This window comes from Lygodium microphyllum, chromosome 25 (assembly GCF_053477565.2).
Source record: "Lygodium microphyllum isolate KBCC chromosome 25, Lygodium_microphyllum_v1.1.10, whole genome shotgun sequence".
Lineage (NCBI taxonomy): Eukaryota > Viridiplantae > Streptophyta > Polypodiopsida > Schizaeales > Lygodiaceae > Lygodium > Lygodium microphyllum.
In genome coordinates, this window is record NC_141159.1 from 89,857,363 (window position 1) to 89,884,613 (window position 27,251).

Consider the following 27,251-nt stretch of genomic DNA (forward strand, 5'->3'; position numbering starts at 1 on the left):
AGCTTCTTTGGATGTTTCAAGTGAAGGCTTTGGCACTACCTTCGATGCACCTTCCTATCCCAAAGGTGTAGAAGATGACTTCTTCTACACCTTCCTATCCCAAAGGTGTAGAAGATGACTTCTTCTTGCCCTTGCTGTCCTTCTTCAAAACATTCAAAAATCGAACAAACTGAGGATCCTTTGCCAATTCAGCAAAGAGATTTGCGATTGTTCTCATTCAATCCTTAAACTAGTCATCAAATTTCTCTTTCTCTTGCTAGTCATCAGCTTCATCTTGCCTTAAAGGCCCTACATCTTGCCTAGCAGCAACATCTTAAGCTTTTTGTCAATCATGTGAGCCTTGTCCATGATTAGGCATGGCATTTTCTTCTTTCTCATGTGAATGTCCATACCTAGAGGCATAATCACTACTTGATTCCATCTCACTATGAAGACATCTTGCTATAATTTCTCAACTGGGCATAAAAATCAACACTGGTGCAAAGCTTTGGCTTGCAATCAGATGCCTCATGCCCACTCACAATCTCTTTTGTTGGTCCAAAAGCCCCTTGTTATACAAACAACCAACAAGCAATCTGACCCATTTGCCTTACACAAGTCAAGATCCAAATTGGCCAAATGCTACCCCAAATTCACATTGGATGAGTCTATATCTCAAATCCCTAACAATTCCTTGAATTTCAAGTGTTGATTTCAATGTATGATGGCCTTGACTAATGGCACAAGTCCCAAGGTGGCTACTAAACCCTAACTTCTATAGAAATTTAGGATTTACATCAGAATTCTCACTATTGTCCACCAAATTTGGCTGAGACCTTTTGAGAATGGCTGAGAAATGTTGAGATCTTCTAAGAGAAGGTCAAAGAATGCTAGAGGGAGAGAAATCCCTGAATTTCCATGCGGGAGAACTTGGAAGGTTGTTGATTCCTGCCCTAAACAGCCCTTGGATACTATTGTCTGCTGCCAAGAGGGAATTAAATGCTATCACCAGCCCCTAGCTGCTGTCACCTACATCTAGAGAGCTGAAACTACTGTCGCCCGCTCCTAAATGGCCTTCTCTTGCCCTTGGCTGCCCCAAAAGGTCCTCCAAAGGAGGAAAATCAGACCAACAATGGCTCAAACCAGCCCCAAAAAGTATTTTTCTCTGTTGCAGGGTATTCGCTCCAAGTGGCAATCTTCTAAACCCATTTTTCAGCATTATCCAACCATCTTCAAAATTAATTTTGAAAACTAATTTCACCTCTTATGAGCTTGCCCAATATTAAATGTGCCCGTGCATAAATTAGCTCGGCAATTTGCAACCTAGAGTGGTCTCCAACCTCTGTTGACCCTTAGATTGGCATTAATTAATTAATTAATGCCTAATCCCTAGTGTCCCCACTGACACCTAATGGCCAAACAACTATCCTAAGGTCAAAACTGACACCAGCTAACAACTAAAACTCAACTAGCATAACTTGTCACAACTTTTACCTTTGACGCCCACTGTATCCCAAGGGTCCTTGGATTGTTACCATGAAATAACTGCCATGTGCAACACATGTGCTTAACAACCTTGCACATTTAATTATTAACTTAATCAAATGTTACTAGCTAGATTAAAGAAGGAATGATTGTAAGCCAGGTAGGGTAAAGAACTTCAACCTATACATAATTTGGGTCCTCAAGTATGGGATATTACGCAAATGTACAGAACTTGCTTAGCATTAGATCTATGTCCTATTCCAACAATATATGTCTCTAAACAAGAAAGTAAGCACTTCCCCTTAGGGACTGATCACGAGTGAGGCTTCATTTGCATGAGAAGCACATCCTCATAAGGAGTAATCACATGTGGGACTTCTTTTGCAGTTCTTTGTGTTAATGATTATTGCTATTGCAACCAAGGGTGATCACCATTTTGTTCATAACGGGAAAAAAGAGTGGAAAGAAAAATTTTAAGAGGACAGTTTGAGTAGAGTATTGTGGGTTCTCTATCCAAGTGAAACATTGATATTCATGGCTCCATTGACTCGACTACTAGTCAAAATGGTAATTGGTGAAATGAAGATCTTCCTTTCCATTGCATTTTTGCTATTCAAGGATAGCTCGTGGCATTTGGAAAGAGAGGGTAAGTGGTAGGGGGGAAATTATGCAACATGACTCACGTAGCCCAATCTAAGACTAGGCAAAGCTAAAGCGAAGAAAAAACCTTGTGGAAGGTCGAGATATGTTGCAAGCATGGCCCAAGCCTAATAGCCTCTTGTTCTTAATTAAGCTTTAACAATAGATTTCTAGGGGGTTCTGGTTATTTTAGTATGTATCATGCGCTTTAGGCACTATGTTTAGCCTTCAATTAGGCGCCAAACAGAGGTAGCTGGGCAGCCCATTTTAGGTTTTCCTCAATTGTCTGGTCTCTTCCCCCGAGGCTTGTAGGGTTTATTCAGATGACATGAATCAATTGTCTCATGTCTTGTCACAAGACTTCTAAAGATGCTCCTCCCCACTCTCAGTTGGTGTATCACATCATCTTGCATCCTTTGAGAAAGGGAGACTAGAGACACTGCTGCTGGTCATTATTGTTTGCATGCCATATTGGTATTGTAGTGCACATCTTGTGCTTCACCTCATGGATTATATTGCCTGTTCAATCTGAGTTTCTTATGTCTACATGTTCTTTCTTTCTGTCAATGTTCATGCTTCTGATCATCTATGCATTCTCACAGTGTATCAGGCGATCAATGTTGCTGGTTTGCTAGTTTTGTGTGCTGTAGCTGACAGTTTTCAGGTCTGAACCTCTGATTTTTCTGCTTCTGGAGATTCTAACCATGCATTTCAGCTGCCTACTTCCTCCTCTCTCCTTGGTGACCTGTTCTACTACTGAACAACATGCTTTAGGTGCTGGGCGACCCGTTTCCCTGCATGCAAAACTGTAAAACCTTGTCTTTTGGCCTGCCAAGTGGTCATACAAGGCTGACACGACTTTCCTTTGGCTGCCTTTGCTGTCGCCTGTTCTGTGGAAGGCATCCACATACCTTGCATTTGTGGACTGATGCCATCAGGTGGCTGGTAGAACCTGTGTTTTTCCAAATCTACACCCTGCACTTTTATGTTTTTGTGTTTTCATTTTTAGAGAGGATCTTGTGTGTCAGTTGTTGTGCTACTTCAGTTTGCTTCACTGCTGCTCCAGTCTGCCTTCTACTGCATGCTTGTATGTATGAACTGTTGAACTGCTGAACTCTTGTCTAATTAGGCTGATTTTGACCAAAAACTGCCCAATGTATTTCTCTCTAACTCCTATCTTCATTTACTTTCATGGCAACTCCATGTTCTTCTACTGATGACAAGCTTGAAGGTACTGATTACTTACATTGGAGTGTTGTTCTAGAGGCTCAGTTTGTGCAATTATAAGAGAGGATGTCATCTCAATCTGGCACTCCTCATGTTTGAGCTGTTGCACTTGCAAAGAGGGGTGGCAAGAAGAAGAAGGTGAAGTGTTTCTTTAGTGGCAAGAAGGGGCATCTCCACAAGGCTTATGAGAAGCTACCATCTCTTCAAAAGAAGGAAAGTAGGGCAAGGGCAACTTAGGCTCTTCATCATCCTTGAGCTCTAACTCCCAATTCCCAGGCCAGGGGTGGCAAGAAGAAGAAGGTGAAGTGTTTCTTTAGTGGCAAGAATGGGCATCTCCACAAGGCTTATGAGAAGCTAGCATCTCTTCAAAAGAAGGGGAAGTAGGGCAAGGGCAACTTAGGCTCTTCATCATCCTTGAGCTCTAACTCCAATTTCCAGGCCACAGAGAGATGGAGGGGATGGTGGTAAGCTTGCCAGCCTCATCAATTTCTCGACGTAATGGACCTTGAGGGAGACTTGCCATATGCATTACATCAATCCGACAGCTCGAATCCTAGAGCTGGTGTGACTTCCAAGGTCTATGATGGGGGGTTTGGGCAAGCAGTGCCTGCTCTAGTTTGTGCTCACATACTAGAGTGCTCACATTGGTATTTGCGGGGGGGAGGTGTGGGGTGGGGTGTGGTGCACTTCAACGGTGTGCATTTGTGGTGAACAATTAAGGACCGAACATGATCGCAATAAGCATCAATGTCTTTTGAAAGCACCTTGGTGGTGGCTTGATCACCCACTGCTTGGGTATCCATTGTCCTAGCTGACTGTCATTGCTTGTATGTACCATGATATTACATTATTGTGGTAAGGGGCATGGTGGTGCCTATACATTCCCAAAGTACTCAATCAGCAAAATCCTCTATACCTTTTGCTTCAAAATGTTTCATTAAACCCTATTTTCACTACGACCTACTAAAATTCTGCCAAGGTCATTGCAGGCTCACTATATCCCTGATTTGTAGGACTGCTGAAGATACAGCCTACACAGCCCATGACAAACTAAATATCACTAAGTTGGGCAAGCCACTAGAACACACGGTCACATCATGAGTTTTGACACTAATTTACCTTTTCATTGAGAGTGATTGTTAAGCTCGTGTACTTCTGCCACCCCCTCTAAGGTAGAGGGAAAGAGCACCAAATGGTGCCCTTCTGGTCTACTCCCTTATGAGGTAAGTGCTGCAAAATGTGTCATCCCCAAACATGATCCACACCGATTCTACTATAATGGTGCCTTAGAATGTGGATAGTTTGGTCACACTTGCTATTTCTTTGTAGAGCGAGTCAATTCAAGAATGTGAGGGGGTACAATAGGAGTAGGGAGAGGAACACTTTGACCATGCTTGCTGCTCAAACAAAAGGTAGAGGTACTGATACTCTTGGGGACCAAGGTTGAAGCAGTTGAGGGGACACAAGGGGGCTTGAGGTGGAGGTTGCTTCAGGTGGAGTACGAGCTGATTGGGTTGTAGGCACAGATCTACCTCCACTTAAAGCCATTCTAGCAGAGAGAAACTTCTTGGACTGGCTGGGTGAAAACTGACCTTAATATCTTTTATCTTTCAAGCAGAAAGTAAGGTGATGATGAAAGCATACAAAATAAAGAAAAGAACTTTGATCCACCTCAAATAATAGGGAGAAACAATGATTTTCCCAAGAAGCCAGTTTTCTAGCTAAATCTCCACATGAAACTGTATAACTAAAACGTTTAAGAATTCTGCCCCTATTTTAAGGGCATGAAAGATTCAAAACCATATATTCAGTTGGTAAAAGCACATTAAAATGCCATTTTATGTTAGCATTGGGGAGAAGGTAGCAAGAAAGACCTCTTGCCTCCTACTAAGTTTTTAATCACTGATAAAACCTCCCAGCAACTTCTTTGGGTGGAGACCACACTGTCGGAGATGAATTAGAAGTCACTTTGAAATCCTCTAGGGTAGGTTTTTTTTTTCTTTGTTGTTGTTGTGGTTTCTTTTCTTGTTATTTTTTCAGCAACAGGGCCAAGGGGTGGGGGTGGGGATGGGGGTGGGGGTGGGGGTGTGTTGTTGAGGGGGGTAAGCAATCGGGAAGGAAAAGAAAGCACACATATATTAAATAACTGACTGGTCATTGTAGAATACTCTAAATGAATCGCTTTGTTTAATTTACTAATGATCGCGTTTTACTTGTGAATAATGACCAAAAGTATACAGAATACAGTCATATGCACAAGCTGAGAACAACCAGTGAATCATCATCAAATCCTTTAATCCAAGAATAACCAAAAGACAACATGTAGCTGCTAGCAAAACCAAAGCAAAAGCTAGAAAGTTTGATTTACAGTAGTAGCGAATATCATTACAATTTTGCATCTGGATTCCGAACATGGATTGCTGTATCCTTGGCCACAGATGAAGAAATATCATGAGGATCGGCTCCAAGTAAAGATTTGACTGAGTATGTGTGCCCTTTGACCTGCTCTATTGCAAGACCTTTTCCTTTTACTTCTCCACACCTCAAAACTACTCCATCTACAGGACTGATCTGTTGTTATATCAAAGATAATCAGTGTGATTCAGCTACAGTAACATGAACCAATCCACAAACAGCTATATATTTTGGAGCAAGCAGCTGCAGAATCAGAGTATATTGTTACTGTCAAAGTTTGGAAAGCGAAAGGTTGCATGCCTCACATTCTCATTAAGTAGACGTCCTTTTGATGTGATTAAGGTGATGACAGATGTCAACAAGCATCCTAAGTGTTATGAACAAGACATAAACTCAGAAAAAGTGAATATTCAGTATAGTGTCATGGAGAACTCACACCAAAACATATCATAACCTTAAGTGTAAGTATAAAGCAATTGTCATTCATGAGAAAATGCCAGTTTCTTATCTGCTCACATAAAACATTTAACAAAAATAATCCAGCTGAAACACAGACGAGGAATACCATGATAATCCTTACAAAATTTCTAGTATAGACATTTGGACAGCTTCAGGCCCCAGAGAATAACCCGTGCAGGGTGAACTCAGGCATTTGGAAAGCACAAGGACAACTTCCTATAAACTGCTCCAAAAGTGGCATCACTGAGGACATTGCATTTGGGACTGCTGCCTGCCAGGGGACACATTCAGCAAAGAGTGGTGGTATGTTTTGAATGCTGTCCTGCCCACCTATCGAGTGCCCCTGCTCTCCTCCTTGCATGCAAACTGAGAGGCCAAGAAAAGAAAATGTTGGAGGCAAATGTTAAGATACTGAAACACACTCAATACCAGTTTAACCGAACTGTGTGGAGCCATGACCTTTTGGAGAACGAATAGAGCTCGATGCTCTTCTCAAGTATGAACCAAGAGGCAATAGTCATTTCAAGTGTTGTAACATAGTTTTGTTCCTTGCTCCAACTTCAAGCTACAAGAACTATCCAAGCAGCATAGCTTCAAACATGAGACAACATTGCTCTGACTCTGCATTTCTCACTCCAGCCACAGGCAAGACAACAACATGGCACATAGTCAGCAGTAAAAGGCAGCTTAGCATGTCTCAAATTCCTCCAGCACTGCAGTCCGGCTGGATATACTTGACAGCTGTTAAGGACTGAGTATCATCTGCTCCTGGACAATGCGGACAATGCGTTTCTGAGAGAATTGCCTTTCTGCAATTGAAAGTCCACTCCTTTCCATTTGTTTAGAGGAAGAGAGATATATTGGCTCAACCAAACCACCAGTCTGGAAGCAATTGTACTTTTGCTTCGCTGTACCCTTCCGCTTCAGCCCTTCTCAATAGTAGGAGCTAATTGGAAGGATCCTTCCTTGGGATTGACAAAAAGGAGCAACAAGATATGCAATCCATAGACAGATGGGCCCTTCATAACAATAAAAGGTTAAAGGGCCTATTTTGGGGTGCAAAATAACAATTTTACCCCATATCAATGTTAGCACAAACTCAAGATTCTGAAATAAATGCTCCAGTACAAGGTAGCTTCAACAGCACTAAGCACGCAGCATATCCAACCAATTGAGGAGAGAGACAACACAAAACACTGGTTCTTTCTATAAAAACAGTAAATTTTGACTGCATGAGGTACAAGCTCCAGTTACAGGCAGAATACAAGCAATCTCACAATGAAAAAGAAGTCAGAATGAGTTTAGCCTCCATTAGCCATCTTTTTCCCTAACTCCATCCAAACTGGTCTGTCAGTCCTACAACATCATCAGTCTCCCTGCACTGCTATGTGGTACACCTGCCACGACATAGCTTCCAAAGCAGCTGGATGCTATTAAAGCCTATCATAGTTCATCATATGGTATTTTATTTCCTCTCCTTATCCACAACGCATGCAACATTTATCAGTAATTTTGACACACTTCGAGCATCTGCTACATTTACCACATAGTTTTATGCAGATTAATCCCTGGATTTCAATCTTTTGTATGCTTTCACAGGACCTTACTATGACAATTAATCTCATAAATATGTGGAGACATTAGAAAATAATTACTGACCAGAGAAAAAGAATCCAACTCAAGAGGCCTGCAACCTTCTTTCAATCGCCTCCCAAAGAAATGTTGAAGTGATGAATAATTTCTTAACTCTTCACCAACTTCATCGAGATCTGATAACCAATCATGTGCTTTGATGAGATAACATTCAAATTGCTTAACAAAAGCTTTTGCTCCAGAAACACAAGAAAATGGTATGACAGAACTGACTTGTTTAATAGAGAAAATGGATTAAATTCAGACCCTTTAATCTCCAAGAAAGTAAAGATTCATCTTCATGTTTCAGTCAATGAACAAGGTAGACTTAATATCACTTCATCACATCAAGCAGGCCTGAGGCAATGTCTCAAAAGTTGCACAATCAATGATAGCATTAAAAGCAATTACGGTGGCATTCATGTCAAATCATTGCAAACAAAATCTATCTCCAAAACCCCAACCCATCTAACTACTTGTGTTAAGTCAACAAGTATCACTCTTGGAAACTGAAAATGGCTACACAATGTACAGCAGAAGGTGTTGGAAATGTGGCATGGATTTGCAGAAGATGGCATATGCCAGGTGAATCAACCAGCAGAATGGGACCACAGTGATCCAGAAGTCTAACCAACTGGTTTCGCCTACATAAGATGACTATTCATTGCTGGTTTTAGAATTACCACACTACTCTCACATATAACCTATGCGACTCTTCCCCTTCCTACTGTCATGAGGACATGTATTTTTGAAACCTCACTTAGCATGTGGATTAATTTTTAATCACATGGTTAAGTAAATGTTACACATGTGAGGTGTAACTGGGGTTAGAGAAAATGTACAAGCCCGGAACCCAAGGAAATCACGGGATGTCAAAGGCAAACATTGCTATAAGTTATGCCGCATAGGTACTTGGTGGTATCCGGTGCCAATTGTTGGCCTATTTCATTCATTTGGCCATAAGTTTCAATTAATGACACTAGAGAACTGGCGTTTAATGGTACCTACCGCCAATTTGATGGTCAAGGATGGCATAGAGACACTCGAGAATGGAAGTTGCCTAGCCAATTTAATTATTCGCCAATGAGATTATTTGTTAAGGCACCGAAATAATTATTACATTAATTTTTAGTATTTAAAGACTGAAAACTAATATTTAATTATGGATAATGCTAGAAAAACCATTTGGGAAGGCTGCCACTTTTCAAAAATGCCTATGCAAGACTGAAAAACGTCTTTAGAGGCTGGAGAGAGGCATTTTTAGTATATTCAACTTGCAGGAGAGAGGGAGGAGATGCTGCTAGTCTAATTTGTAACCATTGGAGGACCTTCTGAGGCAGCTAGGGGCAGGAGAAGACCAATCAACAGCAAGTGACAGCATCTACAGGCTGCTAAGACAAGGTAGCAACAATAAATGACTGATTTTTTTCAGTTCTTTGCATCTATAAGCTATTGAGACAGAGCAGCAACAATAAATGACAGATTTTCTTCAATTCTTCACGATGAAATTCTGAATTTTCTCTCTCCTCAGCATTCTCTCTCATCTCCCAGCCTTGCTCCGAAGATTATAACATTGAGATCACCAAAAGCTGAGAAATTTCAGATTTCTCTGCTGTAAGCCCTAATCTGCAGTAGAAATTAGAATCTAGCAACAACCTCAAGAAGCATGCTAGAAATTGGAAGCTCCAAGACTTGGATTCAACAAGGCTGAAGTTGTTTTTGGCCTATTCAAGTGGAGGGACCAACAAATCATTGAATTTGGGGAATTTTTCATCTCCATCAAAGCGGATGAAGGCCTATTGATTGTCCGAATCAAAGGTCAAATCACATTAAAGACTTTCTAGCCATTTTGGATAGCAAAAGGAGTTGAAATACTGAAAGAGATTAGGAGAATCCCATTGTACATCAACTTCTTCTTCAATTAAGTTCAATAAATACCGAAAGGGGCGTCAATTTTGGGGCCAACAGGGTGTCCAATGTCCAAGATTATATGGTAAAGTGTGCATTTCAATTTTGTGAATTTGCTAATTGCTGTAAAAAGTGCTTATATTGACGAGGAGAGGGTGCTTCCGTCTTACTTCTCTAGGCATTAATTAATTAATTAATGCATGTCCATGGGTCAATTAAGGCTTGGGAACAATTGGGCCATTTAAATTGTGGATGGATATAGCTAATTTTGGGTAGGATCAAAAGGGTTGAAATTAATTTTCAGATTTAATTAACTCTGAAAATCAATTAAATGATTGAAAATTGCTGGAAAATAAAAAAAGAAGGCTACCAATTGGTAAAAATTCCCATGCAATGGGGGAGAAGACTGTTCGGGGTGTTGTAGAGGCCGATTCATTGTACTGAGGCTAAGGAAGAGAGAGAGAAGGGACTCTTAGACTAGTATTAATGCTAGTACCTAGTGTCACCATTGACACTTACTGGCCAAACAATTGTCCTAGGGTTAATCTGATACCAACTAACTACCAAAACCCAATCAATGTGCCAATTGTTCAACAATGACCTGTCAATGCATGAAAGAATGCTGAAATAGAGTACTGAACACAAGACAAAACAGAGAGAAAAGAGAAAACACAAGAACATTGCAAAGGAGAACTCAAAGATGTGGTCAAGAAATTTAATCCACGTATCAAACATGAGACGGTCGCGTACAACAATAAGTCACTTGTTGTGTGGACAATGGCACCCGCTCCCTCTCTCCACAAGACATGCACTGGATCTACAAGTGATGAATGATCGAGTGTGGAGGAGCCTAAAAAAATAGGTAGAAAAGAATGCAAATAATGCATCAGATTGACGAGCATTTAATGCTGGCCGACCAGCATAAAATGCCAAAATAATCACTAATGTGACCAATAAAAGTGCCTAAATATCACTAGAATACTTGGCTCAGCCTAGACTTGAGCAGACTAGACTAGTAACACCCTCTCTCAAATCATAGACGATCTAATACAATACAATGATACAGTGAGAATGACTCATCATAGTCCATACAACAAAGGCCACCACAATAGGGCAATGGATACGTAGGCAGTCCACGATCAAGCCACCACCAAGGTATCTCGGAGAAAACCTAATTGTCGATATCGATCGTACGAGCTCCTAAAATAGAGACATAGCACTCTCTGTGTCTGTCATCAAAGCCTCGCAATAGCATACATGATCATCCTGTCAAAGATGCCTCTGAGCATAGGTGAACATGGATTACCCGCCTTTGGCAAAGACCGCCAAAGTGTCCCCTCATGTGAGCTCGGACTAGGAGCCTATCTCACTCTCTATCAAGGAACAGTCCATCATGAACATGATAATCAATCCCAACTCCAAGATTTTAAACTTGCCAACCCAGCTCCAAGATCTTAAACTTGTCAAACTTCAATTGATGCATCATGGAAGTCCCCCTTTGGAACTTGTGCACTTGTATACCTACATAGATAAGGCTCACCTGCCCCACCTTACCACCCTCTCACACTCCCTCTTTGGCACTCGAGAGTTGTGATAGCCACATCACCTACACTAAAAAGCAAGAGGGGCTGCCAGGCCCTTTCCTTGATCTAAAGAAAAAGACCCTTTCCGCACCTTGGCCTTGGCCTTGGCTAGAGGATCCAAGTCGAAGATGGAGATGGTGGATGAATCAGTGAAGGAGTCCGTATCATGCCGCTTCTTCTCCTTCTTCCTTGAAGCCACTAATTGTTTGTAATCCTTACACAAATGTTCCATCTTACCACAATGATAATACTGGGCCTTCAACTTCTGCTTCTTGTCATCCCTCTCTAAAGTTGCAAAGGCTTCACTGGAGCCACCATACTCAGATGAAAGCCGCTCCTACAACCATAAAGATACCTCATGCTCAAGCAACATGGAAGACATATGGGTAAAGACACCATAAAGATGAGCCTCTAAAAGGGTGGAATGCATGTGTCAAAGCTAATATTCTACCACTGTAACACGAAGCAAAAATGATTGAATAGTATCCTTAGACTCAAACTTCATCTACTAGAGCTATCCATAGAGGGTAATGGCACACGTGGTCATAGGGGCCTCGTACAGCATCTGAAGCTTTGTCCAAATCTCAAAAGAAGTCCTGCAAGAGGTGAACGCTGAAAGAACTTCTTTGGAGATATAGTGCAGAAGAGAAGAATAGGCACGGCATCATCACTATCCCATGTGAGCATAGCTTCTTTATAGTTGTCCTCGTTGAAATTAGCTGGAAGAGGAGTAAAATGCTCAGGATGCTAAAAAGCTTCAAAAACAACGTACCATAACCGCTTTTGCACAACCCATGCTTTCATAACAGCACTCCATGTTAGGTAATCAGGGCCATCTAATTTATCATCAACAGAACAATAGGGGGGAGCCATCTAAAGAAGATAAGAAGAGAAAATAAAGAAAAGAAGAGAAGGAAAGAGAGTGGGCAGCCAAAGCACAGCACAAACTGCACTAACAGGAGTTCACATGCAGTGTAGGACAAGCTGATCACAAAATAACTGCTGCATAAGGACAAAATCTGATCAAACACAGTCAGAAGCTGAAAATTACAGCCAATAGAACCTGAAAATACAGTTGCCCAGCCTGTAGGAGTCAAAACACAGACAAAACAGACATTAAATGCAGCAGTACCACAATAAAATAATGCAGAAATTGGAAATGCAGACTGCTGGAGACAAAACGCAAGGAGTAGAAGCAATTAATGCAGTAAACGCAGACCGCAGGAGGCTGGAAATGGGGCGATTTGAAGCAGAGAGTGTCGCCAGGCTGAAAGGATGTGGTGGCAGGCAAGGGAAATCAATGATCAGTAGATGACCTGTAATCAGCAGAAAAGAACGGCACAAGCGTAGATCCTAAAATCTGATACCATGTCAGAAATGTAGTAATGGAAGCATGAAAGAATGCTCAAATAGACTGCTGAACACAAGGCAAAAGAGAGAGAAAAGAGAAAACACAAAAACATTGCAAAGGAACTCTAAGATGTGCTCGAACGAGCTTCATAAACGGATCTACCAAGTTATCTACGGTCTTGTAGTAAACCACATCAATGGTCTCATCCAAGACCTTCTCCTAAATGAAATGGTATTGTATCTCAATGTGCTTTAACCTAGCATGGAATATGGGATTCCGTACCAAAGCAATGTAACTCTCATTGTCACAATGCACTACAGTAGGGCATGACAACCAAGCTCTCCTAACAATCCTTGAAGCCACACTGTCTCACATGTGGTGAAAGACACTCCTCAATACTCCGCCTATGTGGATGATAGGGCAACAGTGGGCAGCTTCTTACTACTCCAAGAGATAGCACATGTATCCAAAGTGATGCAATATCCTATTGTTGATCTCCTGTGGTCAACATCTCTAGCCCAATCAAAATCCATCCAACCTTGTAGAACCAAGGCTGAATCTCTTGTATCTGCTAGATAATAAATACCCAAGTTAGAGGTCCCCCTCAAGAACCGCAAAATCCTCATAGCATCCTGCCAATGAATCAGCTTGGGTTCACTCATGAACCCTGCAAGCAAACCTACAAGAAAATACAAATCAATCCAAGTGTTAAGGAGTAATATCAACGACCCATTCAACTACCTATAGCTCGTACTATCCACTATTAGTGAATCTTCACAGGTTGTAGCCTTCCAATTCAGATCCATGGGAATAGAAAGAGCCTTACACTCCTCCATCTCAAACATAGTCAAGAGCTCCTACACATACCACTGTTGGGAGATGAAAATCCCTAGCGGAGTCTCCCAAATCTCATGACCTAGAAAAACAGTGGAGATGAAAATCCCTAGCGGAGTCTCCCAAATCTCATGACCTAGAAAGAATTGGAAAAGGCCCATATCCATCGTCTCAAATATCTCAAGTAGTGCCTTCTTTATCTACTTAACCTTTTGGGCATGCTCACTTGTCAAGATGAGATCCACATAGAACTACTACCACTACTACTACCACTACTACCACTACTACCACTACTACTACTACGACTACCACTACGACCTACGACTACTACTACCACTACGACTACTACCACCACTACCACTACTACTACTACCACTACCACTACGACCTACTACTACTACTACTACCACTACTACCACCACTACTACGACTACTACTACTACGACTACTACGACTACCACTACGACCTACGACTACTACTACTACTACCACTACCACTACCACTACTACCACTACCACTACCACTACCACTACCACTACTACTACCACCACCACCACCACCACCACTACGACTACCACTACGACTACCACTACTACTACTACCACCACTACTACTACCACTACCACGACTACCACTACCACTACCACTACCACTACCACTACCACTACCACTATAGGAAAGACTGTCATGTCCGCCTTGTTGAGCTAAAAATGCATTACATACTAATTAGCTCTTTAAAATAGCCCCAGAATAGTAAATTACCAAAAGTTTCATTAAGCAAAGAATGGTTTTAGAGAGTTTACGTTCCCCGCATGCAAAACCCTAATTTAGGAGGATGCTTCCATGTCTATAAATAGACAGGCTGCCCACTCACTGTTCAGCCCCATCCTTGTCTTGTAGGTTCCAGCCCCATCAGCCATCTTCCACTATCTATCCAACCCCCAATGACTACTGCTACGTGGTCTACAATGCCTCTTAGCCTCCCACTGTTGTCGATGATCACCTGCCATCATCTTCATTAGGTCAATTTTGTGTTTTCGGCACTTTTCTTCATCAATCTCTTCTCCAACTAGTGGTTACTGCATTTAGGATCCGTCTTCAATGGACAATACACATCAACACCTCCTTTAGCCATTCGGGATCCATCTTCGGTAGACAACACACATTGACACCTCCCTTAGCCCACTCCCACAAGAGCCCTCGAGCATTTTGCACATTCTCTCGTTCATTTATAGCATTGATTCATTCACTTCAGAGTTCTCTTTCTTTTGTGTTTGTATTTTGCGTTTTACATTTTGAGTTTTGCATTTTGCATTTTGTGTTGAGGGTTTGAGTGTTGCGTATCACTTTGAGTCTTTGTGTTTCAATCGTGGTCATACTTCTTGTGTTTCCTCAATGCAAACCCTAGCATATCTTTACATGGTATTAGAGTCAATGCTCTTGTAAAAAGTATCCTGTGGATATTGTGGAGGCTTGGTTTTGTGCCAGGTACACGAACAACACGTAACTGATTCATATTGTCTCAAACACCTCCTTCTAAAGATCCCACGATGCCTTATCAAGCTTCTCTATCATTGAACACCCTAAGGAGGCATTATGGCTTGATGAGGGAGACCACACCCCACCTTCACCTTCACACTCTTTCTCTTCTCCTATTCCAAATTTCAATCACTTAACAAAGGAGGAGTTTAAAGAGTACTTACAGATCACGAATAGTCAAGTTTACACCTCTCCTATGATCTTTGCTACTATATCTCGACTGGTTGGTGAGACTAATCACCTTTCCGATCATGGAAGACATATGACATTTGGGATAATTGGCAACCCATCTTCTTCATTTCAGGCATGCCCAATGTCACTTTCGTACAGCCCCTTTGAATCGTATGATCAAAACCCTCTCCTATTTCTCCTCTTAGTGTGCAAGATCCAAATGATTTTCGTATGTAACTTCAATAGAGAGGCTCTCAAAGCAAAGATCCTTCATTACGTATATCTGCATCTTGTATTTCATAATTCATTTGAGCATGTAAATCACTCTTCTCAAATCCCTCCCATCCCACCCTCTTTTGATCCACACCTTGATTTCCTCTCTTCTTCATTCCAAAACCTCGAATTGCACTCCACTTCCGCATCTAGCACACTAGAAGTTGGATTCTCCATTTCCACTCCAGCACTTACTCTTTCTCCACACCATATTCTACCTACCCTCACTTCACTACCTCTTTGCACCATAGTACATCATTAGGGGAAATGCCACCCTTTAACATTGTGCCTTCCAAATACCCACAAGTAAGCACTTCTTTTCACCCTAGGATAGTTGTGATGGGCATCCCTTTCACTAGCCCTGATCACTCACCTGCTCACTCATCAACCTTCTAGACACAAGGATTTCAATCCTCTACTTATGACACGCCATCTGACACCCCATGGGTCACTCCCACCCAGGGATTTTCATCCTTTGCCCCATACATCCATATTCCTCATCTATGGGCTACTCATGCGGTCACCATTCGCATGCCTAGTCACTCCATTCACACTTTTAGATCAACTATACACACTTCACGCATCCATGGTAGGCACTCTAGGATTCCTTCCCAAGTGTACTCCACTCTCCCAGCCTACCCTAGGTACACTTCTCCACCTTATCATGTGTTTCCTTGGCAACAACTTGCTAATGGCCATCCGCATTGGTGGCCACACACTTAGGCTAGCACTTCTCTAGGTCCCTTCAAACACCCTCGGTTAGTCTAGCATCCCTCTAGGTCTTTAGTCTTCTGCTACATTTCCTCATACATTCATTGCACATCTTTCATTTAGGTTTACTTTTCTATTTTATTTTGTTTTGGAGCATCTCACTACTAACCTCTATTTTGTAGATTCTAATTTCTCTTGCACAATTTTCTTTCCCAATGTAGGGCTAACATGCAAGTTTACATCAGCGGTCCTTCATTAGTTGGAGACATGGGATGCGCACCATTTCTTTTTGGTTTCATCTTCCTAGGAGAGTTGCTCTTTCACTAACATGGAGGCAAACCGTGCAGCATCTCTCTTAATGCTAACATAGCAGTGATATCTACCTTGCTCTTCAAGACGAGATGCTTCATCCTCATCTTCATCTTCGTCATCAAGGTTCTCAGCACCACACGAAGACCAACATCAAGCTCCTTTTCCTCCTATGGCATCAACATCCAAGGTTGAAAGGGGGTTCCTACCCTTTCATGATATTCTACAAGTTTAAGCATTTATCTTCGACATTGGCCTTCCCCCCTACTGTACCTTCTCCTTTGCACTACATGATTTTATCATCTTTGTAAAGGGCACTTGGCCAAGTGAACAATATTCCCACAAGGGACACTATCCAAGTGGCACTTATTGAATGCACATTTTCACCATGTAAAATTTGGTTCACATACCCCCTTTACGAGTAGGCAATTCAATCAGAAAGTTCACAGAAAGTGATTCCCGCTTCCTACAAGGAATATCTAATGGTTGCAATAAACCTGACAACCTATGTTGTTCAATTTTCACTCATTGACAATGCAAACAGTCTCTCTAAAATAACAAAGGACATCACCTTTTAAGCTAAGCCTGAAGAAAGGTTTTTAAACCTTTTCATGAGCACAGAATAGTGCATCACAACAATAATCCAAATGTTTTATCCTTAAAGAGACACTCATTAGGAACACAAAGCCTGTTATTGCAATACAGATCCCATTGATCAAATGAAATTCACCTAGACTCTCTCAGAAGGATTCTTAACAAATTATCTTTCTCAATTTCAATTTTAATGTTTTATATTAGAACTGGACAAACAACTACTAAGGCATTCTGGCTGTCCTCATACTGGGATGCCTAAGTTTCATGGGAATGGCCATGTGGGAAACATTGCCTCTGCACATCTTGTTCATTAGTGTACCCCCATTCATCCTTTGCGCAATGTATTTGTATCTATGGAAGGAAGAGGAGATCTCAGAATCAATGTTTAGCAAGGTTATTCGAATGTTTGTTCTAGGTTATGCAAGCCTCACTGTTGGACCCATCTATCCCCTTGCATACCATGCAAGTAGCAGAAAAGAACACGGAACACTAGCACACCGCTACAAGCTTCTTGCCATTGGAGGCTTTCTTCTGACATTCTACATAGTGGTGTTTGTGTCTTCTACTCAAAGCATCAACCACCCTATTTGCTTTCCCCTCAATATACCTAATCTCAAACTCCTATCCAGATCAACAAAAGTTGAGTAAAGAGATATTGTATACTTTGATTATCTGTTCAAAGTGAAATAACACCAAGCAGAAAATGCCTCTAGTCTTTCCATGCATGACCAATTGCTGTCAATTGTAGGTCGTGTCTGGAATATTTCTCTTTATGTTTGTTCAGAATGCACAATGCTCTCAGATGTTTCCACAACTTCACAACTTGAAGACCTATATATACCAAATCAAAAAGGGCATCCAAGTTTGCCAGTCCTCAGTCTGTTAGCATCCATTATCTATCAAGGGGAGTGCATATTCTTTCTGTACGAAATCAACAATGCTATCAAATGTTTCCAGCAAATAAGGTGTTTGACATATCTCTGCAGGAAATCTGGTAGCATTCTAACATGTTCACTGAAACACCTTCAAGTCATCAGTCAACAGTAGGAGCCCTGCTCGATTCAATGACTACAACCCTTAGGACGAGGGTTAGCCATGTTCATTAGGACTAGAACTGAACTTTTCCAATAAATGGTCATGTCTCTAACAACCAGAAAAAGACTTCAATATACAAAATAGAATTAAGAAGCCTACTTGCATTAAAAGCCCGGCAATATCCCTTATACACAAAAGGACGCACCCAAACTGGAAGTTCCTGTAGATGACACATTGATACAATTTACAACTGCAAAAACAAACAAATTCATCCACCATGAATAAGAAGTTAAACATGATACAAACCACAGAAGTCAATAAGCCAAATGCTCGTGACAGAAATCGTAATGGAAGAACTTGAAGAAAGGCTCCCTGTAAAAACAAGTCAAATTAGATAATTGTTTCTTTATTCAAAAGTTCGTAAATGTGTCTATGCAAGTAGTGGACAGATACTCAAAGCCACCCCCTTGCAGGCAAGAATCAGATTTTTTCCTTTAGAAAATTGAATTGCTAACACAAACCACTTGGTAAGAACAATTCGGTTATACAATCATAACAAGCCAAGTAGAAAAATATTACAAAGACATAGCCAGTAAAACCATTGACTTTGAAAGCTATTCAGACATCCACAGCCCATCAGCTATCACCTTTTCCATACCAACACTAGGCCCTTCAGAAAACTCCTAATCTCTAATGGCTGGCTTTGATAGACTTGAGTAATATAAATCTAACAACCTTAATGCTTTGATCCCTCAAATCTCCAGTCATGGTGATTTTTAACATCTAGATCTGATTCTCAACAAGCATGCAAAAGGTTTGATACCTTGATGTCAGGAGAAAATTCTAATTCTATACCCTGTTGTCTTGCTTGATCCAACTGCAAACACAAGACAAACAATGAGACAAACATAAAGATCAGCCTCACATCCAGTAAGTACTTAACAGGAAAACCTGAGTGAGCTGCTATGAGCACAAAATTGGAAAATTTGCCTTGTTGTCCTGATAAAGACGCCTGACATGTAATCCACCCAACATCAACAAGGTAGCAACTGTTGCTCCAGGCAGAAGCATCCTATTTCCTGTAAAAGATAACCAGCACCTTAAGCAACATGATACAAAAATGTTTACAAGAAAAGACAGAATCATCAAAACATATCAACCCACATGTAATATTTTTGTTTGTGTCATGAAGGCATGACAAGGCCAGTGCCAAAACCTAGGCACTGGGGGTCATTAACCTACAGCTTCTTCAAAACAAAAGAAGTCCAAAATACAAAAGAAAGAACCCCTTAGGCAAATGCAAAGTAGACAAAATAAGGTATGCATCATAGATACAATGTCTGCGTAAACCACCAGTCTGGTGGGATGAAATTGTTATAAAAGCGAAACACAAAGCGGAAAAATGAAAGACACAAGATCAAAGAAAGAGACAATGGACAAGATGTAAACCGGGAATAGGAATCCATTATGACAAGAGTACAATGGTTGAGCACCAGCTCACACACTCCATAAGCTCCCTCTCTTCACACCAAGAATCTACAAGTACTTGAATAGACTAGATAATGGACTGTGGCCACACTCCCTCCTTTTATACACAAAAATAAAGGAGTTGTCCTACCACAAAATAGACTTGCCAATTACCAAATAAAGAATAAAGAGAGTGCCCATAAATTAGGCTGTGGGCACCTGTGAACCTGTAATATGACCACTTCTAACACCCTCTCTCAAAGCATGGATGAACAAGCAATGAACAAGAGCACCTAGGATGCACCATGGATACTCCAGCAGCATGCACTCTACTAGGTTTGCCTCAGTAAGAAAGCATCCTGAAGAAGAAATCCAAATGCCATAATCCCTCTCTGAAAGCAAAGCAGTTGAGCTGGCACCTTGCACCTCCTACAGCCACACAAGCTCCATGGATAGCTCATTGTGATACCAAGATTTCTCCGCTAGAGCATATGCATGCCCTTTGGGTCCACTCATCCAAGACCACATGAACACATCATGTTACTCGTCCCAACATGAGCTTAGTAATGGACACACTAGTCCAAGGTTTGGATCACTAGCATATGTTAACTTGACGGCACACAATAAATCCATTCACCAATAATGAAAGAACATCAATATCCCCACTCTCCACCCTCACACTTGCCCCTTCTGGCTAGGAGCATGTGAGAGTATGCAGCATCACTAGAGCCAAGAAGAACCATTCACTCGACCATCAATAGGCCCTGAGTGAATACATATAATGTAGACATGTATATGGTCTCGTGCTCCGTCAAGCAAGACCATGATATCCACCACACAAAGTAGCAGCATGTATTGCGTATCTTCCTTTCCTTCATATGTGACACTATGCCAACCACTCCATCTCTTCACCTTCATATGCATGATCACCACTCCACCATGTCATGATAGAAGCTGAGATTCCTCCAAAGACTAGGACAATCGAGCATGCTCGCTGAAAAATAATGATTAGCATCACAACGTTGAACCACAACTTCATGATATATGTTAGAACAGTGAGTCTTTGTCCAATTACTATAGAGAGTCTCTATAGTAGAGATATCATGTAGAACAATGGCATGTCTCCACCTCCCTATCCAAATGAACCAAGTAAATTAGTAATAATGCTAGCAATCAGCTCCCATATGTTGCAATGGCCCTCAATCCACTCTACCTGTGAATACTCTAGCATGGTAATATTGCTAAACAACTACCCAACAATGTGAAAGGAGTGACTCCCGTGAAAATCCTCATATCCACATGTTGGGTAAGCTACTACCCTGCAAGTAATTACCATAGTCTCAGTTCTATCATGGCAGACCATCCGAAGGGTTCTTCTCCATACCTCCCAAGCCCTCAAGAAACCCTACAAACATTCCCTGAGTCCTATCTAGCTCTCCATATCTCACCCATGTTGTAGAAACCCTATCATAGCCAAGCTACTTTGCTATTGAAAAGCTCTTGGTAGTCAACTACCTTGTCCAGAGTGACCGCACTTCTACACCTCTAGATGCCAAGCAAGAAAAATCCATGTGTTATGCAGCCCCTTCAAAATCACAATTCCATTAAATCGTCCACAAAGATTGCCTCTTCTACCTGTAGGCGGTAACAATTCCATTAAATCGTCCACAAAGATTGCCTCTTCTACCTGTAGGCAGTAACATGATGCTTGTATCAGAGTGCAGCGATGCAAAAGCGTAGGACAAAGACTAAGAAAGAGTGAACACAGAGAGAAGAGAGAGAGAGAGGAGACAGTGTAAACGCAGAAAATCTGCAGTGTAGTATGCTGTATAAGAGTGCAGAAATATACACGGGGGCAGAGGAAATATCTCCGTGTGTCTCCGACTTGATGACCTCGATCTCCGTCAGCCCGAGCACAGTCTATCTCAACCAACAAATCTCAAGACCAGAATCTGAAATGAATGAATGACTGCGTGTGTCACCAACTGGCTATTTATAGCCAAGAAATAGGAAATACTGGCACCAGGTCGGCTGCATTAAATGCAGCCGACTGCAGTAAAAAACAATAAAAAACTGTCCGACTGCAAACTGCAGCTGTGCTGACGTGGCATCCTGCTGTTGACGTGTCCTCTGCCGTATGTTGTATACTATTGTACTGTGTAGAAACCCTAACACAGCCTGTCCAAGGGATGACTCTACCTCTAACACCCCTTCTCATATCTTGGAAGAGGCATCAGACTAAGGGATCTGGAATGCTGACGAAGTAAAGCCTGGGGAAACGCCTTCGTCAACAAATCTGCAAGATTATCCTCTGTCTTGCAGTACTCCACATCAATGGTCCCATCCAAAAGCTTCTCCCAAATGAAGTGATACTGGATCTCAATGTGCTTCATCTGGGCATGGAATACAAGATTCCGCACCAAGGCAATGCAACTCTCATTGTCGCACCGCAGAAGAGTAGGAGGAGTCTGGGGGCAGCCAAGCTCCTCCAACAATCTCCAAAGCACACAACCTCACATGTGGTGGAAGACGCAGCCTAATACTCCGCCTCAATAGAAGAAAGGGCTACCATGTGCTGCTTCTTGCTACTCCAAGAGATAACACCTGTACCCAAGGTAAAACAGTAGCCTGTAGTAAACCGTCGGTGGTCCACATTGCCAGCCCAATCCGAGTCACTCCAACCTCCAAGAACCAGATCGAAAGCATCTGTACCTACAGGATAAGAAATCCCTAGGGAAGGAGTCATGTGCCGGGAGACACCATTGTCCACGATCCACTCACGAGCCTGAGGAGCTATCATCGCAGCATCAGACGCCTTCAGTGTAGAGTCCTTAATGACTGCTAAGTATAGAAAAGCAGTTGTTAAGGGTGCAGCCACCGCTCCAAAATCCTTCATGTCCTTCTTCTTGGTATCCTTCTTGTCTTTGTCGGGGCAATCCTTCTTCCAATGACAGGTCTTTCCACAAATATGGCAAGTCGATTCCTTCTCATTGTCCTTCTTGGATTTGTTATCCTCCTTCTTCTTCTTTTGGTCTTTCCCCTTCTTCTGAGAGGCTTGACCAACCAAAGCCTCCAATTTGAAAGCATTCTGTCCCTTCAACTGTTCCTCTTGGTCCAAGACCATAGGAACCAACTCTTCCCACCTTAGAGTCAACTCCGGCCCTGATGCAATAAGAGCGGAAAAAAAAGTACCGAATCATAGCGGCAACTGGGACAGTAAAGTGATCGCCATGTCTTCGGAGGAAATAGGCTTTCCCGCATTTTAAACCTGCATCTGAAGCTGCCGAAGCTTGTTGATGTGTTCCCGAGCGAAAAAGACTTATTCACGAACAAGGTCCACATCTGCACCTTCAAAGAAACCCTTTTCACCAAGGTCATCCGGTTGTACATCTGATCAAGCTCCAGTCATATCTCTCGAGCCACCGTCAAGTGCTCGATGTGAGCTATCACGGCTGTAGTGCAAGACAGAAACAGAAAAGATCGAATCCTAGCATTCAGTTTGTCCCAATGAGACTGGGCCCTGGTCAACTCCGCACGACCATTGGAAGAGAGTTTCGACTCATCCCTCACCGAGGGCCTGTTAATCTCCTCCATCACCAGTTCCACTGAATCATGAGACTCCAAAATGGCCAACATCATCACCCGCCACATGCGGTAATTGTCACCATCAAGCTTTTGATCCGATGGAAGAGCCGGTAGGACAGGCACCTTCCTCTCCATGATCGCCTGGAACTCCAAATCAGTCTCTGTAGACATGTTAACCTGCAATACTTGCACAAACGCAAAATCAACCCCCTCTGACTATGAAAACGCAACCTTTTAGAGCTGGTTCCTCCCTTGCCCAAACCTTCTTTACCCGCCAGAGGCGATGAAAATGTAAAATCTGCAATGGAAGGCCTCAAACGCAGCCTTTCTCCCCTTCGAACAACAATAACCTGCAACAAATTCACCGATTGGACTCCTTTCCCGCACGCCCATGCTTGCTTCAGCCTTGATCCAATGCGTAGCTCTCTCGCTCACCCTCGAATCCTAGAAACACAGTCTTGTGTCGCGCTGAAATCTCCTCTTCAAATAGGTTCAGCCCTCAGCCAGTCCATCTTCACCGCTCCGATACCATGTTAGAGTGCAGCGATGCAGAAGCATAGGACAAAGACTGAGAGAGAGTGAACACAGAGAGGAGAGAGAGAGAGAGAAAAGGAGACAGTGTAAACGCAGAAAATCTGCAGTGTAGTATGCTGTATAAGAGTGCAGAAATATACACGGGGGCAGAGGAAATATCTGCGTGTGTCTCCGACTTGATGACCTCAATCTCCGTCAGCCCGAGCACAGTCTGTCTCAGCCAATAGATCTCAAGACCAGAATCTGAAATGAACGAATGACTGAGTGTGTCACCAATTGGCTATTTATAGCCAGAAAATAGGAAATACCAGCACCAGGTCGGCTGCATTAAATGCAACCAGCCGACTGCAGTAAAAAACAATTAAAAACTGTCCGACTGCACAGTCTGTCTCAGCCAATAGATCTCAAGACCAGAATCTGAAATGAATGAATGACTGAGTGTGTCACCAACTGGCTATTTATAGCCAGAAAATAGGCCCGCCAACTGCAGCTGTGCTGACGTGGCATCCTGCTGCTGACGTGTCCTCTGTCGTATGCTGTATACTGTTGTACTGTGCAGAAACCCTAACACAGCCTGTCCAGGGGATGACTCTACCTCTAACAGCTTGTAGAGGAAGTTCATACCCTCAATGTATCGCAGCCTACACGGACAAATCTGACCAGCTATCAAACTGCCTGCTGACCAATAACTCACCAACTAGAAATCATGTCAGACCGATTTCCTGCAGTCAGCCAAATGAAATGGTAGGTGATATTGCCAGGCTAGTCAACTCCTAGGAACTCCAAAATCTATTGCCCTACATCTTTATGTCCCTATGAATAATACATTCTCTTTGTCTATAGCACTGTTTTGGTTTCCCGAAAAGCAGCCTTCACTTCGGTCTCTGCATAGTAATATTCAGCCTGATTAAACATGGAAAATCAGGCTGTAAATCAGCATTGACAGGCTGCTGAATTCACTGATTTTCAGCATGAGTTTTGACCGGAACATGCTCAACCCTCTCAGGGGCTGATAACAACAAAGGCATTAATGTGGCAAACAAACCTAGGATCAACAAAATCCCAAAAGTCCAAGATTGAGGGTCTAATCATCAATTTTCTTCACCAATTTGCACATGCACCAAGCCAAGAGGATAGGGAAGCAGTAAGAGAGAGAAAACTCTCATTTGTTGACCCCAAATAGTGACTAGCAGTGATTTCAAGCCTAGAATGATGACCAAATATCAGTCACCTTTATCAAATTATGCTCCAAACTGGTCCTGTGCCTGAATTGATGTGTTTAATGCTGTTGCCAGCCCCATACAGTGCTTGTACACCAGTCACCAGCCCCTGATGCTGCCACAAATCAGGTTGCCTGCTGTAAATTAGGGTTTTCATGCTGTCTAATGCTCCAAATTGCACATCAGTTGCTGTCAATCACCCCCGGACTGACCTTCAGCTGCTGTCTCTGCCCCCAGAACTGCGGTATGCCCTTTCAATCCCTTTCCAGCCTTGCATGGTCATGGATGAATGCCAAGTGGCAGCCTGCCCATGCAAAACTCAACCTCTAGACTGAATTTCCAGCCATTACCAATCCAATGAAATGAAAAATACTTGGCTCTACCCAAGTATTGGCCAGGTTGAAGTTCTTTGAGAAGACCTCAAAGATCTTGTCACCTTGGCTGGCAAAGAGAGTCTTATGGATCCATTCGTTAAATTATACGTGAGCATCCATCACAAAGCAAGGAGGAGGAATGTGGTGGATGTAAAGAGATAAAGAAAAATGTGTAAAATAATACAATGAAACAAGAACTAAAGTAGTTCCACCTTAAAACCCCTAAGTTTTAAACCATTAAGGGACTATTTACATACAATATTTAGTTATGGCTTAACTTAGCATATTTGTAGAGTTCACTTAAATTTCTGACCTCTATGAGCATGAAAGTGTTGAAACTTCCACAAACCTTAGTTCCAAGACATTAAATGATCTAATTCTCTAACCCCCCAAACACCAAAAAGTCATCATTCCCAAGTGGCTATTCAATCTCTGACCAAAATCTATCTCCAAGTACCACCCGCAATGTGCCCAAACACCTTCTACTATTGTCCCCCACCACCTCAAATAGGGTTGTCTATCATTGTAACCCACATGCAACTCAATCTCACATGTGCACAACACATGCCCAACTTAATTATCCAAAGGCCATTAAGTTCATGACCCCGTGACAAAGGCGACTTGGGTCAGGCAAGGTTCTTCAATTGCTCTAGACAAAGGATCCAAGTAAGAGCACACTATAAGAGGAGATAGCATATTGATTGAACCTAGAACCCGATCACTTACTTAATTGATGAATGGATATACTGGCCTCATCAAAGGAGGCCCCTTTAAAGTTATTGAAACCGACCTTCCTTCTTCAAGAGGGTGGTAATGACCTGATTTAACAATAATTACAATACGCAAATTAAGTCAAAGAAATTGAAATGCGACTTTAATCTTGAACAATGGGTGGCCTACTAGCCCCAAAACTCGCACCCCTTGCAGTATTTCTTTATCTTCATTTTCAAACGGATGGAATACAATTGAGACTCTCTAATCTCCTCTGCTAATCCAAGTGCCACTTTCTTGGAGACATGTTATATATCTAGTATCCCTAGAAGAATACCAAAGCTATCACCTCCAATCATAATTGATTATATCCAAGAATATGAAATAGACAAAATCTTGGATTCCAAAATTTCAAGAGATAGATTATAATATCTTGTCCATTAGAAGAGCTATGATGCACATGAATGAACATGGGAACCAACTTCGCATCTTCAAAGTGCCCCTATTAAGGTTTGCAAATTTTATTTTCAAAACACCCAACCAAGCCAAGGCTTATTCAAAATCACACCACCTCCCAATAGAAAATTGGCTCTCTCTCATACACACACACACACACACACTCTCTCTCTCTCTCTCTCTCTCTCTCTCTCTCTCTCTCAATAGTACATTAGAATTACAATGAATAATCCTCAACAATCCTCCCTTGATTGTGGATGCCCCCCCCAAGAGGTATGCCTGATATGAAGAGTCACCAAAGCCATTACAGTATCCCTTGAGAGCTCACTACTGTTCAAAAATGACCATTTAGCAAGCCTTCACATCAATTTACCCCTTGGTTTGCTCAGGGATTGGCCTTCACTCTACTCCTTGCAAGACAAATTTAGCCCCAAATTTGAGATTCACTAACCAGCCTCTTGAATCTCCCTAAAATTCCTCAATTTCAATTGTTGAAATTTAAATCTTAGACCCTCAATTCTGAGCACACATGCCAAGGTGCCTATCAAACCCTAAGTTCTACTGTAAATAAGAGTTTACAACAAAGAGTAGTCAAAATCTCTACCTCCAATGCTTGATTTTGTTGAAATTACTGAGGGAGGATGAGAGAGAATGTTAAAGATAGAAAACTTAGACTTCCATCCAAAAAAATTGAAGAAATCAACTACTGCCCTATCTAGCCAACCATGAAACCTATCTCCACTAATGGAACACCTCGAA

The 27,251-nt window shown here is 42.0% G+C and overlaps 1 protein-coding gene across 4 annotated transcripts in view; it reads right to left on the reverse strand.

The window, feature by feature from the left end:
• PSD1 (phosphatidylserine decarboxylase 1) overlaps positions 1-27,251 on the reverse strand; it is a 109,807-nt gene that overhangs the window by 57,170 nt on the left and 25,386 nt on the right. For all 4 annotated transcript variants that reach the window (XM_087666935.1, XM_087666932.1, XM_087666937.1 and 1 more), the window contains 6 exons: positions 19,136-19,224; positions 18,969-19,022; positions 18,452-18,517; positions 18,305-18,365; positions 7,864-7,973; positions 5,720-5,901 (listed from right to left, as the gene is read on the reverse strand). In XM_087666935.1, coding sequence (XP_087523061.1) covers positions 5,720-5,901; positions 7,864-7,973; positions 18,305-18,365; positions 18,452-18,517; positions 18,969-19,022; positions 19,136-19,224 — 562 coding nt within the window. The remainder of the gene's footprint in view (positions 1-5,719; positions 5,902-7,863; positions 7,974-18,304; positions 18,366-18,451; positions 18,518-18,968; positions 19,023-19,135; positions 19,225-27,251) is intronic.